General features: G+C 40.0%; 1 protein-coding gene across 1 annotated transcript in view; it reads right to left on the reverse strand.

Annotated features, from left to right (window-relative positions):
• Positions 1 to 3,922: 3,922 nt before the first annotated feature.
• DOCK5 (dedicator of cytokinesis 5) overlaps positions 3,923 to 17,085 on the reverse strand; it is a gene marked incomplete in the record, with an annotated part of 3,482,443 nt that continues 3,469,280 nt past the window's right edge. The window contains 1 exon segment of the mRNA XM_044083155.1: positions 3,923 to 5,622. Coding sequence (XP_043939090.1) covers positions 5,530 to 5,622 — 93 coding nt within the window.

Here is a 17,085-nt window from a genome sequence, read left to right on the forward strand (position 1 = left end):
GGGTTCTGATTCACGCTGGCACAGACAATGAATGAAAAGAATTCCCTAGGTAGGAGAACAGAACTTTATACCATTTGCTGCTCTTACCACTACCAATTACACTGCAAGGCAAAGTGACTGATATCTTTAATAATAATTGAAATTGTACGGCTCTGAATCAACTTATACTGTTGTTTATGACTGCAATCTTGACCCCCCCCCCCAGTTAATGCATTTTTCCAATTTCAAACAAAGCAAAACAGATAATTAAAAAGAAAGCAGAGGGGATGAGAATGCAATAATTATTTTAAGCTGAGCTCTACAGAGCTAACTTTAAACTGAATGCCAGTAACTTTTACAAAAAGTAAAATAGAGCTCTGGGTACAGGAACAATTAGGACAAAGTCCCTGGATGAATTCTACAGGGTGCCTGTCTCAAGAGAACATACCCTTACCAGTTGCAGCCCCAAAGAGGACTAAGACCTACAGGTCACATTCCAGTTGTACTACTTTGAAAATCTGTTCAAGGTTAACAAGAAAGCTGCAGTACAAACATTAAGAAAAGCATTAGAGAACAAGACAGTGGAAGAAAGAACAGCTCCAGTAAAATGCTTATTAGGACAGCTTTCCAAAGTTTAACATACTTGTCAAAACAGAACACAGAGCAGTTAGAAGTCTACTTAAGTACTGTTTACCTTTTACATTTTTACCTTAATGGTCACTGGCAAAGGACACAAACAACTGATGGTCTTTTCTTATGGGTTTGGTCCAGCTAACACTGCACCTGACACTACTATTAGCATACAGACAATGAAAATATTCTTAAAGTACTGCCAAAAGAAAATTGGAAAATGCAAATAAATGGATGGAAATTAGTATCTGTAGCCATCTAAGCATGAATTAGATATGTATGAAACTTTATGGAGGTCCAGGTAAGGCTGTTCACCGAGAACGCTTGTAATTCAGAAATTCACCAAGCCAGGGTAACTGCTATTAGAAACACAGTTTTCCAATACAATTACTAATTCTGCCAAAGCAACTGGCTACAATGAGGGACAGAAAGCTTTTTCTACACAAAATAAATATATCAAGGAGGAAATGCATTCTTAAGAGGATAAAGAAGTAGCAAGTTATGGTGGAAGGCCCTAAACAGTCAGAGACAGGCTAAAGGTTCGGAGTCTAGGCCTGTACAGAAGTTAGCATTCACAACCAAAGTAACTTTGATGGAGGAAATTTAAAGCCAGTATTAAAAATCTCTGAAAGACAATGAAATACAACTCAGTTTGGAAAAGAAAAGTGATCCAAGATCCTGGCAGAAGCCAAAACTGAACATCTCTTCATTTGTTCATTTATGGGAGGACACTGGAAATAAAATATCACAGAAACCTCTATACAAAAATACTTTACATTTGGAGCATGGTAAACAATTTGCTTGGTTAGTAAGGAATCAAAAGATTTCAGTGGAAGCATTGCATACAGCAAAACTATGGGCCAATAATACTGCACCACAGCATTTATGATTTTGCCACTAGATGAAGAAAGAAAGAAATGCCAGCTGTATTTGGCATTTGTGGAGCAGAGAACAAATCACAGAATCAGTGCCTCTGTTTCTTGAACATTTTGGTTGTCGTGGGGACTACCACTCAAGAGCATCAATATATACCTGTTTAGTGTGGAATGCAGAGAAAAAAACAAGGTATTGGCAGTCTACCTCACAACCTTGTGGCTTCTCTGAACAAGGGACAGGAAAATGAACCTCCCTCTAAAGTTTCTTGATGTACCACATCACTGCCATGATGTACCCAGTAGAGATGTGGTCTACTGGATTCAACCCTTTAGGCAATAACAAGATGCTATGCAAACTTGAAAGAAAAAAAAATATTATATATATATATATATATATATATACACACATATACATATACTGGTTCCCAATTTTTATGCTCAGAAAAAGATATTGAAGATCCATCAAATACATATAGTCTTCTATGGAATATTAAAAGACAACAGGCTGAAGGGTTACAATATGAAACGACTCCTTTAGGATAACAGTATTAAAGCCATTCAAATCCAGAAGAAGCCTTCTGGTTCTGCAGCAACAAAAAGAATATGGAATAGCAGACAGTCAAAGTTGGTCTTGTAGCATCTCCTACATAGCTCTTTTCTCAGTAAGTATTGTACCTTCTTCCTTGAATGGGAGGACATATGGCAATGAAAGCTGAAGTGGGAGGAGGAGGGTAAGAAAGCTACATGACAACGTCTGAATAGTATGTTCATTTTCAACACCTCTGTAGTAATGGCAAACCAGGTGAAGGCATGGAGGGGCACACCTCTGCCCAACACTTCCTTCCAGGGTAGTCAAAGTGGCAGCCAGTATTACTGTTATCAGTGCCCTGCCTGAAAGCACAGATCACGTTGGGGCCTGGCCAGTACCACTGAAAGGCATCAACAGATAAATCCTGTTGCTGTGCAGTAGAATCTTAATATTGTGTTTGGGGGGGGGGGGCATCTACAAAACTAAGAAAAAACAATGGGTGCATACATTTCTGTCATTGACTAATTTTTATCCTGGTAAAGTGGTGTGGGTGGTGAAACTTCATACCTACAGCAGTTACAGTTTGCCCTTTTTTTATAACCTTAGGGGAGTTTCCTACCTCAAGTCCAAACAGCAAGGGCCCATTAAATGTCAAGTCTAAAAAATGTGCCTTAATGTTCAATACAAAAGGGGTGAAGCAGCCATCTTACCCTAACCATAAGGTTGCAAAAAGTAGTTTGAATCCTTGGCTTTAGGTATGTCCTAAAGGCACAGACAGGCTTCCTCTGCTGTGCTTCAACTATGTTGCCTCTTTAGAAATGCATCATCTGTGTAAGGTAGATCAGTGCCCTCACAAATGAGATAGATGTTGCAGGCAAAACTTTTCCTTGCATGTCTGTGAGAAGGACAGCAGGCATTTGATGAAAAAGGTTTCTCTTCAGAGATGCTGTGAAGACATCAGGATGGGACTGTCTGCCCATAGACAACACTTTTTGAGAATAACTCCCTTTCTGGCATCAGTGACCATGGTATCAATATGTTCTCAAGCATAGCTAATAATCTGGAAATGTATCCATGGAAGTTAGAATCACAGAATAATTGTTCCACTGCCTTGCATGCCAATTGCAATTTCTTTCAGTGGGAGTGACAGCATCATATGTCTACTACTCTCTCTTCCTCAAAATTTTGAGGATCTCTCCAAAACTGGTATCCTCAGATAGCAATACAGCCCCTTCTTCCTCACCTATATATCTGAAGACTGGCTCAAGCTCAAAATCTGGCTCTAGATGCCAGGTCTTTGTCAGTTATGTGAACAGACAGCATGACACAGTTGTGAAAGGAAAGTGCAGCACTCCTAACCAATCAGTGGTCTTGCGTATAAAAACAAATTCTTTGTGCTGTTCATGCCCATTTATGTTTGTATTTATCCTAACGATATGCGTATACACAAGCCTGTATTGCTGCATGCAAAATCAGTCCTAAGCAATTTTATTCACTGGTTATGCCCACTTGCACTGTTATATATTTTACCTAATTTTAACACTGTTTTATATAGTTAAATGCAAAATTAGAGATGGACTGCTATATTTAAGCACGTAACGTGCAGTAAGGCTTGTTAAAAAAATTTAAGCGCACATTGGCAACTTATTTTTGGTTTATAAGGTTAACTGCAAAAGAGGATAAGCTGGAAGAAGATACAACCAGTAGAACTGTTTAAGCTCATAAATTAACCACAATTCTCCTTTAATGACTGACACAAAAGATGCACAGGCTTGTTGGGCTAACGACTATTCAATGCATTTGCTGACTAAATGCTCACACTGCTTCAGTTACCATGTTTAGCTTAATTATACTTAAAATTCCACTCAACAGGAAAACTGGCTTTGAAAAACAATATTCCCAGCCCTAATCAAATGTTTGCAGCAGCACTGGTAAATATATACAGTTATAAAACAATAGGCGCATAAATTATTGTCACTGACTAATGGACTATTAGTGTACCACAGAAGAGAATGCAAATTAGTACTAAAACACACAAGTGATTTATGAAATAAAATGTTATACTAAAAGGCAGCAGTTTCCCATTATAAAAATAATTAAGTAGAAAAATAGAATGACCATTAAATGATCCTGTCAGTGCTTTTCTTTTTAAAAACATTGTTGCACAGTGTGGCAAGTATCAGGGCCTCCTGTCGGAACAGTTTTTAATTATGCATAATGTCGCCACCATGAACACCAAACATAAAATGATTCCCAGTTTAGAGTACATGTCTTCCTTGCTGAGCTGAGACAAGTAGATTATCTCTCTTTTTATATAATCTCCAGCACCCCCCCCCCAAAAAAAATTATGGGATCAATGTTTTAACTCCAATATACATAATAAATAAGATCATATATTCCAGTTATTCTAACATGTCTGCATCACCACAGTTCGACAGGAGAAATCAATTGCTGTTAGTAAGAAACCTGTCTCCGTTCGATGAGTATGAATGTCCCAAGTGCCTTATTGACCAATTCAGTAAAGGTTGTAGAGTCAAATCTGGTCCCTTTGTTTCCCAAACTTTAGCAAGAATCCTACTTGGTCACTGCAACAGCCTGATACCCTGGAATGTTTACATCATCTTTTTAAAAGATGCTATGCACAAAGCTGACTTCTGAATTCTTCCAGTAATGAAGCTAGCTGGGCTTTAGAATGGGGCCAAGCATGTTCAGAAATAAAGGATCCAAGTCTGTGAAGATTAGGCAAGACTCCCTCCATTTACACTTCACTTTAAGAGGCAGGCACTACTTACTTCAAAGCAGCCCTTAAAATTGCAAGAGGTACACACCTGCAAAAATCTTCAAAGCAACACGCAGTCAACCTCACCTTCAGAAGGCAATGCTACACAGGCGAGAAAAAAAGATAATTTAGCTTTGGCTTCTCAGTATTTACATTCTCCTCAAAAGCAAATTCATCAACACTCTCATTTGATCAGTGTCATCAAAAAAAAAAAAGAGAGAGATACAACTCCTTCACTATTTTCTTCCAACTAATGCGACAGTCAGCCTGAATGAGCTGTAGCTATTTACACATTCAAATGACTGTACAGCATACAATGTCACTGTGGTACCATATTGATAAAAGTACTGTGCTGCCAATTGTGTTTTTACAGAGGGCTGGTACAAAGCCCAGTAAATACTCGTCTTTGAAAAGGGCTTATTTAATGTGCAATAATATGAGACTTTTGAAGCATGGCTGGCACACTGCTACACAAGGTACATGGCTGATGATTTAAACTGCTGCACCTTCCAGAAGGATGACACAACATTCAAACTGTGATACCTACACTTTCAGCACCTTCTGACAAAATAAATGTTAACTTGTCCTTCAAAGTACCATGTGGACCTCATGTGAAGAAGTGGGCTGCAAGCTTCAACAGTGACAGTTTGTACTTCAGCCATCTCTAGGCACTTGGAAACTGGAAATGTCTTCCTCTTCAGGAGGCATGAAAGGAAAAGTAACCTCAGTGGCTGTGTTTATTCTGGTGAAGACATGTTAGATCGCCGTGCTTTCGGAGGTGGAGGAGGTGGCTTTACTTCACGTCGCATGGGCAATGGTGGTGGTGCAACCTAGAAAAAAAAAAAATCATGAAGTAAATGTCAGTCTTAAATATTCGAGTGAATGGAGTGGTGTGGATACTGAAAAAGTAGATGAGCTCACTGCAGACAGGCATCATCCTGCATTTAAAGTGCACCAGAACTTGACTTTTAAGCAAAATACACATCTGTGTAGTTTACAATGGCCTTGCTGAGCAATTTCTTACAGTTCATTAAAAAATATATATTCTGTACCAAGATCAGTTATTAAATGTGAAATGCTCTCTGATATGCATAGGAGGAGATGCTCTGGGGGACAAAAAAAACTGTGTTCCTTTATGGAATCCTTAATGGAACAGAACTGAGTATGTAGTTTTCTTTTCAATTGGACTGAAAAACCACTAAATTATCTCCCACATGTAACCTGAACTGACGAAACAAGAAGCACTCCAGAGACACTACAGAAGGAAGCACCTATCAACACAGGGTTTTTGGCCCCCGAAGCATCTCCTTCAACAATGTTGAGTGGATACCAGTCTTTGGTTTTTATCTCTCAGTTACCCCCCTTTTGGTAGAGGTTCCATACTTGCCAAAACTTTGGACTAGGACTGGATTGTCTATTTGTTCAAGATTAAGAATATGGTGAAAACTCAACAGGATCTGTCATGAAAGGTCTCTCATTCCTGTATAACAGTGTAAGTACATAATGTAGCCAGTACCTCAGTACTAAGAAATGAGAGAGACATTTAGGACAACAGACTTTTGGAGATGCATTTGTGGTAGTAGTTAAATCAATCTGCTTCTTGGATTACTCTTTGTTTAGCAGTTAAAATTGCTATACAGTCCAGTTAAAACAATTTAAAGTGCATTTGGCGACTCTGTAAATAAAGTGTCATCTCTTGGTTGGAGGAGAACGAAAAGGATTGTATGTTGCAATCACAGTACTTTGAAGGAGATGTTGGTCACAAGATGGAATGGGTTGCTGTGACATTCTGTGATCCACCTGTAGGGACCCAAAGAAAATGTGAATGCTGTTGAGATGCCTACCAGCCTTGAAACTATACATTCTGAAATGTGGATATGAGTGAATTATTTGTTGGGCATATTAAACATTTAGAAGTGGACTCAAATGATGAAAATGAACATTTGCATGACCAGTGATAAGGCAATGAACCAGCCTGTGGTGTTCCCCACTTTGTGCCAGTGATCAAGGAGCCTGAATCCCCACCACTGACACTGGAGAGGGACATTCACTTGGAATACAAATGGACACACTATTTCCAGATGAAGGCCTCTCTGCATCAAGCACAATTTCTCTTAGGAGCACACAGGGCAGACAAGCAGCCTGGAGTCTAGGTGTTTCTGTCTGTCTTCCTCCAGGTCCCCAATAAGACTCCCCCACTGGCACAGCTATATGGTTAGGTCCTCAGTTGAATGCCCAAGCAAAGTCCTCCAGCACCTTCTCTGTGAAACCAGTGCTTTGTGTCCCTGCTCCAAGCAGCTGACACACACACACTGAGATTAAATTGTCACACACACAAACACACACCTGGGAAAGGCTGGCACAGATTACCCGCTCCACTAATTTTGCCCAGACTATAAGGTAGATTCACTGCCACCAGTCATTTACTATAACACTCTTAAAATGGTATGAAATCATACTGAGTGAAATACCAATACAAATGGTAATGTTGACCAAACTACAAATGGTAATGTTGACCAAACAGCAAGTCTTTCAGGAGTGGACAGAGTTATCACCAAATAAATATGTGAAAATACTCTCAAAACTTAAATATTTTCTAAAAAGGACCAGTCACAATGAAAATGTTAAATGTATTTTATAACAAATAATAAAGGAACATGAAAATACTAATTATCTATTTACAGTAAACACCAGAGTTTCAGTCACAGGGAGTATTAAAAATAACACAGATGGAAATTTTCACAGTTAGAAAAACAGTATTTAGCTAGCCTCACTATCTATTCCTGATTGACTAAAATAATTAGTCTTCTTACCTACTGAATAGAGCAAGGCAAGATACAGAATGCTGCTGAGACTTCAGTCTCCTCTAATATTAAAACATTATTTCTGTACAGAATGACATCACATATATCTGGTCATCTGACTGTTTCCCACACTATCCCCCATCACTAGAAGCTACCAGGGTTTAGCAGCTACATATTACAATACACACAGATAGAGCAGTGCTCAGATGTGGCACAACTACTGGAAGTCATAAAACCATTCCACTCTTCCCACAGGAGCTACAAACTATTTTCTAGGACAGTCTCTGGGTCCATTCAAAACTGCGGATAACATCTTTATGGCTTAACCTATAAAGCAATTTAATTTTAAGAATATTTTTCAAAGTCAGTTGGAGTAACCTCATCCCGTACAGAATATGCTGTTACAATGTATGCATTTAATTCAGTTACAATAATGCATGTACATTTCTTTCCCTTCCAGCAGGGTGCACTGTTGATACATTTTAACATGAACAAACCTCACAAATACATTTTCAGAACAAGCATCTGTACAAATCAGTTTGATATAGAAATGACAACTTATTTACAAAATGCCAGCTAGCTGTGCTGGCATATGTTACACACATCTACTGACCTACTTCTCCTGGCATGGCTGGCAGCACCTCCTATCGTCACACAGCTAAAACAATAAATGTGCCAGATTTGATACAAGGCATTTCAGATGTTTGAAGCAGCCAATACAGAAGGGGCAACATTTAATGTGAAATGGAAAACAAGGCTAACAAGTGAAATTTAAGGTCATACAAAATTTTGGAAGGTGAAGAAACAACAGAACTAATGGAACATATGAAAAGCGAAATGGCAGAATTGATTGTATTTGCAAAACTTTGGGAATAGCACTGGTAAAATAACTACCATTACCAGACTCAGAAGTTAAAAACTAAAATTAAAGGCCAGTACTAACAGAATATATGACTTGTTAAGAAAAGGAATAGATACTGTTGAAGTTGTGGCAACTAGGAAGGAAATTAGCAGTGATTGGAAGACCTGCATATGGGGTACATACATGACTGCTCTGAGGTGACACTGAAACAGTGCCTGTTTTATGCATGTAATACATTACTATGGCAGCAAAGAGGATTAAAGCTATGAGCTGTTGACTAAACTAGTTTATGTAGCTGAGAGTTTGATTTCCTCAGCCTCCATCTGGCTGCTGTATGAGTCAGAACAAGTCATTTAATAGACCGTGCTCATACTTTGCTCCTGAAAAAGAGGAAATTGTGTCCAGTGAGCTTACCTGGTTAACAAATAAATAAAATAAAGGAGTACAAATAAATGAGATTCTAGTTTAAACTATCAAGCTCTGCTATTTATAAAAGGTGTTGAAGAATGGGAAAGTGCTTTTCATAGTTTGGATGAAGCCACTGGAAAAAAATAGTGTTTGCAAGAATAACCCAACTACAAGTGAAACAAAAACAAAGGGAGAGAGATGCTGCACAACCAGAAAAAACAAGATGGAGAAGACAGTTTGAATTTAACAAGAGTACAGTCACCTGTATATTTATTTATTTTTTTTAAATACCTTTTGTTAATTAGGACAGCCCCCCCAGGTTAATTGCCTCTTTTCAGGGGAAACCTGAGGTGGTATTTTATATACCTATGGGGAAACTTAGCCAGGGAGTTGGAGAACTTCCTCTACTGGTGGCTCATAGTTAGTAGAACAAGCATGTGTACACATCTCATTCACAGAGCAGTGACGGCTGGTAAAATGGTGTACGGCATGGACAAAGAATGCGAAAGAAGAATGTATTGTTACAACTCTCCACTCAAGGAGGGTTACAGGATGATGCACTGCATGAAATGATTTGTTAGAGTAAACTGGAAAATAGAGGAGATGTTTCCTGTGGTGGGATAATTATAAAAAAAAAAAAAAAAAAAAAAATATATATATATATATATATATATATATATATATATATATATACACATACACAGTCAGAAGATTCAGTAGCAATCCTAAGAAGGGCCAGTGCTCAGAAAAGAAACATGTACTCAGACACAGCTGTACGCAGTTATGGAGAGCAGAAAGAGAAAAAAAACATAACTGCATGAAAAGAAAATTCGTGGTGAGAATACAAAGTAAAGAAAGTAAGGAAAGTACAGTTGTGTACACTTACCATAAATGTAGCTGTTTGAGTGTATTCATTGTTGCAGACATTACATTTGGGTAATCTGCTTGCAGGGTGCCCTCAGTCGGCCTGATTAACAAAGTCTTGGGTCCTGCGTCGGTTGATGTCCCTTCTTCCATGACATCAGGTCGTCAGGGGTATAAAACATGCAGCCGACACCATTACATCAGTTTTTCTTGCCCCAGATGTCAGGTACCCCCCTAATGGGGAGCAATTAAACATAAAAACACAAAGGTATACCTCCAACAAAAAAGGCTTTTAAGCATAGTAAAGGAAAGTAGAGGTATAGCCAAAAGAAGTTAGGGGGCAGGAGGGAGAGTAACCAGGACTGCAACAGTGAATACACTCGAACATCTACATTTATGGTAAGTGTACATAACTGTACTATGTTCTATGTGTTTCACTGTTGCAGTCATTACATTTGGGTAGATTCCCAAAGCTAAGGTTGGGAGGAGGAGTTTAGATAGCATTAGGGCCAGCTATAAGGCCCTGCAGGTCTGCAGTGGCAAAGCCAGCTCTGGATTTTGAGAAAATGGGCAAATGATAATGCGTGGTGAAAGTATGTACAGAACTCCATGTAGCAGCTTCTAGGATGTCCCTGGTAGGAACGCCTCTGAGAAAGGCTGTAGAAGTAGATGCAGCTCTGGTGGAGTGAGGTCTGATCCCCTGGGGGATAGGTTTTCCATGGTGCTTATAGCAGAAATTAATGCAATGGCTTATCCATTTAGAAATGGTTTGTTTTGAAATGCCCTTCCCCTCTGCCCCTGCAGCAAATGCTACCAGCAGTTGTTCAGATTTTCTTTGAGGTTTAGTCCTGTCCAAGTAGAATCTAAGTTGCCTGTGCACATCCAAGGAATGCAGAATATGTTCCCCTTTGTTCTGTGGATTGAGAAAGAAGGTTGGCAAACGAATGGACTGATTAAGAGCCACACTGGAGACCACCTTGGGCATGAAGGATGGATTGGTTCTGAGTGACACCCTGTCCGCATGAAAGATGATGAAAGGCTCCACTGCCATAAGGGCCTGTAATTCAGATACCCTCTAGCTGAAGTGATTGATAAAAAGAAAGCTATTTTCCAAGAAAGACATTTTAAGTCTGCAGTAGCAGCTGGCTCGAAAGTAGGTAGAGTGAGTTTCTCCAATACAAAGTTAAGGTCCCAGGCTGGGGTTGGAGCTCTCCTGGGTGGTCTCAAATGTTTGGCCCCTCTGAGGTACTGCTTGAGCAGTGGATAAGAGAAGAGGGGAGGTTCTGTGTTATAATGACCTGAAATGGCCGAGGAGTGGATTTTAATGGAGGAAAAAGACAGGCCCTTGTGAAGCATCTCAGTTAAGTATTGTAAAATCTGAGGTAAATTGGGTGTTGCTTTGCTCATCCCTTGAGATTGCTTCCAGGCACAGAATCTTTTCCATTTCTCAGCATAAGATTTTCTAGTACTAGGCCTCCTTGCCTCTAAGATGACATCCATCACAGATTTTTTTGAGGGATGGCAAGGGAGAGTTTAAGTAATTAGCCAGATTGTGAGGTTCAGTGTTGGAAGCTGAGGGTGCAGAATCTGGTACTCCTGCTGAGACAGCAGGGAAGGAGTCTGAGGCAAGTGCCATGGAAATAACCGTGACACATTGCGTAGGAGGGGGTACCAGTGCTGGTGCGGCCAGTCTGGAGCAATCAAAATCATCCTTGGTTTGTCCTGTTTGACTTTTAGTAGTACTTTAGAGAGCAGAGGCAGAGGAGAGAAGGCATACACCGATAGTTTTTTCCAGCTGAAGGACAGAGCACCCACTTTCCAGGCTTGTTTATGGGGAGTCCTTGTGCAAAATGTCCAATTGGTAATTCTGGGGGGAGGCAAACAGGTCTATATCTGGGCTCCCCCATTCACTTGTCAACATGTTGAAAATCCTTGGTTCCAGTTTCCACTCGTGTGGATCCATGAGGTTTCTGCTTAGTCCGTCTGCAAGTGTATTTAATTTTCCTGACAGGAACTGAGCTTGTAGGTGCACTTGGTAGCTCAAGGCTGTGTTCCACAATGCCATGGCTAGTCTGCAGAGCGGGTAAGAATGTGTACCCCCCCTGCTTGTTTATGTACCACATAACCATGGTGGTGTCAGTCTTTACCATTAGTTGTCCTGGAAGAATGTAGTCCTTGAAGGCTGTCAGATCATTCTGTACAGCTAACATTCATTTTTGATTGATATGCAGGTGCATTTGACTTGGGTTCCATTTGCCCTGAATGCACTTCCCTGCCAGGTGAGCCCCCCATGCACAGTCTGATGCATCTGTTGTTAGGGTTTGGGTGGCAGGGGGGTGGTGGTGTGAAAGGTAGTCCCTTGTTTTGGTGGCAGGCCTCTGCCCACCAAAGGAACTCTAGGCGTAGGCAAGGTATGACAGGAATCATTGTTTCTAGGCTGTGAGAATGTTGACTCCATACGCTTTTTAGATACCACTGTAATTTCCTCACATGCAGTCTTGCATATGGAATTAGAAGAATGCAGGAGGCCATGAACCCCAAGGCTTGGAGTATTTGTCTTGCAGATAGCAGGATTTTTGTGGTCACTTGTTTGAAGTAGGTTGCCAAACAGACGGTCCTGATTTAAAGGAGCATCCAATAATTTAGCTTTAACATGATCAGGCAAAGATTGCTCCTTACGCCAAGCATGCCTTCTAAGAACAGACCCAGTAAACAGCAGCCCTGCAAGACGCCTCTAAAGAATCAAAACCACATTGCAAAGTATGTTTTACAACTTGTTCAGCAGAATGCATTAAATCCTTTAAGTCTATTTTCCACACAGTCAAGAATCATCATAATTTTCTGTTTAAGCAGTCCAATAACATGTTGCTGATATTTTAACATATGAAATTGGCAGTTTAAAACTCTATTTGCCAAGGTTAAGTATAAACCTTTTTACCCCATCTATCCAGCACCCTGGAGTCTCTATCAGAAGGGGTAGGATGTTTAGCAGTAGAAGCCTTAATGCCCTTGGGCCCCTGTGAAATAGTCTCTGGATCTGCAATAGGATTTTTGAAAAGGAACTTGTGGGACTCAGGGACCCTGTAGTATCTATCAGGTTTACTGGGAGCAGGAGGCAGGGAATCAGGAGCCAAACTGGATTATGAGAAAGCATCAACAACAATGTCTAGTACAGGAGGAATAGCCAAAGGCCTATGCTGAGGTAGGATAAGGAAATCCCTAAGCCTCTTTTTTGAATCAGAAAATTCCTGGCTTTCCCAGTGAAAATGCTCCCTTAGAGTATGTAACGTTTCCCCAAAAGAAAAATCCTCAGGAGGGGAAGCAGAGGGAATACAGTCCTCTGCATCAGAATCCTCATAAGTAGGTAAGGACAAAGCCAGGCCATCAGAAGAGTCAGAAAAAACAGAATCCTGATCAGAAGATTCATAATCAAGCTCAGCTCTAGGCCTCTTAGTGGGGGGGGGGGGGGGGGGTTGGCTACACCTGATTAAAGTTATTAGATCTTCAGCCATTTTTATCATTTGTTTTTTAGGCATAGAGGCCTGAGCATGTGGCCTGTGCATCTGTTTTTTAGACATGGATTGAGATTTAGGCCTTAGTAATGAAGGAGGTGTCGATTTAATATGCAAGTCCGTAGGCCTGAATAAACCCTCAGAAGCCAGTGCCTGCACAGCGGCTCCGGACCCATCCAAAGTAGAGACATCCGCGGGTTCCATAGTTGAAGTATCTCGTGGCATACCAGACTCCAAATGGGTCTCAGTAGAGGCCTGCGAATCACAAGTAGCGGGTATCAGGGGCTGCGAAAGTGCTTCACTGAGTACTGGTGAACTGGCGACTGGCTTAGGAGAATCGTCTGCAGTTTTGGACCTCAACGGCCTGTCCGTCTTTATCTTTGCATTTTTTCGGAATCCCGGTAGTCAGATGGCTAACCGACAACATATCTGGATAATTAAACCGAGAACCAAAATATTTAGAGGCGAAAATATACTGACGACTGACAGTGCGATGATTAAATAAAGCACAAAACCGACCACAAGGTACGTTGTGGTCAGGGCCTAGGCAAGGAATACAGTACGAATGAAAATCTTTATGAGGTATTTGCTTTCCACAAGTAATGCAATTATTAACTTTTACTGACATCTGTAAGGAGCAAGAAAAAGTTTCCCCAACAGGGTACTTAGCTTTTAGTTGAAGACTTCGGTTCTGAAACTCGAAAACAAAAATTTCATGAGTCGGCCAACCGGCACTTGCGAACTGCTTCTGCTTCGGGCACTGCACGGCAAGAAAGACTGACGTAATGGCGTCGGCTGCATGTTTTATACCCCTGATGACTTGAAGTCATGGAAGAAGGGACAGCAACCGACGCAGGACCCAAGACTTTGTTAATCAGGCCGACTAAGGGCACCCTGCAAGCAGATTACCCAAATATAATGACTGCAACGGTGAAACAAGAAGAACATCTGAATAGATATGATATATGGGTCACTATAATACTTTCTGTAGGCTTGAAAATAGAAGAGGTAAGAGCTTTTAATTTAATAAATAAAGAGACATTTTGTCACACTATTTTTGAGACTGTTCATCGTATGGAAAATGTTCTCTGTGAGTATGAAAAGAGACAGAATGACAATCCATGGAACAATTGCATAGCAAAAGCTTTCTCTGAGAAACAAAAATGAAAATACATATACAGCTTTGGACAGAAAGTAAGAGAAAGACTTTGAAAGGATATTTAAAAACAATTGTAAAGAAGTAATGGATATTTCAAGTTTATGATAACAGGTTTATGGACTGGTGGATGGGATTGCCAGGTTGTCCTAAAAATGGAAATAGAAAACATATTCCAAGTATTATAAATATTGAAGGAAATACAGGTGTAGTAAAGTACTGGGGCAACCAAGAACATGTTATTTTTCTGGGAATGGAGGACATTTTGCAAATAACTATAACAAAAAGAAATGTTATATAGCTGGGAAAATAGGCCATGATGCAAAGAGATGTGAATTGGAATGTTAAAAATGCAAACAAACTAGGAATTTATGGATGGATTGTAAAGAAGAGTTTAATGAAAATAGTGAATAAAAGGGTGGAGGATAAATAGCAAAATGGAAAAGAGCTGAAAACAGAAATAAAAGATAACTTAGAATAAGAAAATAAAGGAAAAGAGGATGAGAAGGAGACAGAAAAAGATTTAGAAATTAGTGATGAAGATATAAGTTGGAAACTGGTAAAGGGAAAAAAAATATATTGGGAGAAGAGTAAAAGACAGGAAAAGGAAGTTTAAAGGTATACATTTAAAAGAAAAAGAAGAAAGGAAATGAGTGATAGGCAATGACAATTGAATAGGAGAATAAAAAAGAGGCAGTCTTGGTGGTGCAGTGGTTAGCATTGCCACCTCACAACATGAGGTTGTCCAGTTTGATTATCAGATGGGGTGCCTTCGTGCGGACTCTGCATGTCCTCCCTGCAGTCACATGGGTTTCCTCCAGGTGTTCCGATTTCCTCCCACATCCCAAAGACATGCTACAGGTGGATTGGACACTCTAAATTGGCACTAGATGTGAGTGTGTGTGCCTTCTGTAGAAGGATGGGCACCGGGCTGGCAACTCGGCACCATAAAACTTCGCTGCCAATTGTTCTGTGGACCGCTGTTCTGCTGTGGTGACCCCTCATACGAAAAAGCTGAAAGATGATGATGATGAGAAAATGATTTCCTTTAAATTAAGGAAAAGAGAAAGTAATCATTTAAGAAATCTTTTGGAACATGTAAACAATATTAAAACATGGTAAGAAGGATAGGGATTTTAGAATGGGGTAATAAATGAGATGTAAGTATAATTGTTTTGGGAGACAAGATTTTTAACAAATGAAAAAATAATAAACAGAAAAAATATGGGGTGGAAATATAATATGGAATTTGGGAAATGAATGTTGCTCAGGAATAGCAGTATTGTGTAAGAGATTATTGACGATATTAGCTGCAACACTAGTAAGAATGGGAAGACTAACTATTGTTGATTTTAGATGACAAGATAAAGTGTACAGAAATAGAAGTTATGTCCTTACCATAACGTTCCATGTGGAGTGTTCATCTCGCCTTTATTCTTACACATGGGTTCGGAGCCGATCCTCAGCTCCGTGCCGGCCTCTTGCAAGCTCTGCATCGAGAAGAAGCTCGAGACAATCTAATACCCACAATCCCCCTCTGCCTTTACCTCAGATCTAGTTTGCAAGCAAACCAATCTCCAGAGAGAGCACATTCATGCTTACATCACATATGCACAGAAATAAGAGTCTATACACAACTATATATAGAAAGAACAAATAGACATATATATATATATATATATATATATATGCCAACTATGTACACAACATCTGCAAGCAGTAGCAGGATGCTCCCAGCCAGGCATCAAAAGAACGTTCTTCTTAAGGGCGGGAGGGTGGGAATGTAAGAACAAAGGCGAGATGAACACTCCACATGGAACGTTATGGTAAGGACATAACTTCTATATGTGATAGTGTTCAATCTCGCCGTTTGTTCTTACACATGGGTAGCGTCCCTAGCTCCTTGTTCCTGAGGAACTCACGGAAGGACGTTCTTGAGCACAGTGGAACCAAAGGTTGCCCTGTCCCTAGAAGCCTTGTCTACCTTATAATGAGAAATGAATGTATGTGGCTTAGACCAAGTAGCAGCCGCACAAATAGCGTCTAGTGGTAGGCGGGCTGCATGAGCCAAAGATGTAGACACTGACCTTGTGGAATGTCCTTTGGGTTTGTGCAAAAGAGTTTGATTTGAAGAATCATAGACATAGATTATACAATCCGTTAACCACTTAGAAAGAGTTCTTTTGGTAACTGCTAGTCCTTTCCTGCTATCAGCAAAAGCCACAAAGAGTTGATCAGTTTTTCTGTGATCTTTTGTTCTATCCAAGTAAAATCTTAGTTGTCTGTGAACATCTAATTTGTGCAACATATACTCCATTTTGTTGGAGTGATTTTTGAAGAAAGTGGGTAATTCAATGGACTGATTAATATTGTTAATAGAACACACTTTAGGGAGGAAGGATGAATTAGTTCAAGAGAAACTCTGTCAGTGTGAAAGATCAAATAAGGGTGCTTGGTGGAGAGAGCCTGAAGTTCAGATACTCGCCTAGCGGAAGTAATGGCTACCAAAAGAGAGTCTTCCAGGACAAAAATTTTAATGGGCAAGAAGAGGCAGGTTCAAAGGGGGGCAACATTAATTTAGATAACAACAAATTTAGACTCCAAGGTGGCGTAGGAGATCTGACTGGTGGTCTAATGTGAAAAACCCTTTTAAAAGGCTTTACAAAGTCTGTGGGCCATAACAGGAG

The sequence above is a fragment of the Protopterus annectens genome, chromosome 9.part0 (assembly GCF_019279795.1).
Source record: "Protopterus annectens isolate FY-2018-M chromosome 9.part0, PAN1.0, whole genome shotgun sequence".
Taxonomy (NCBI): Eukaryota; Metazoa; Chordata; order Ceratodontiformes; family Protopteridae; genus Protopterus; species Protopterus annectens.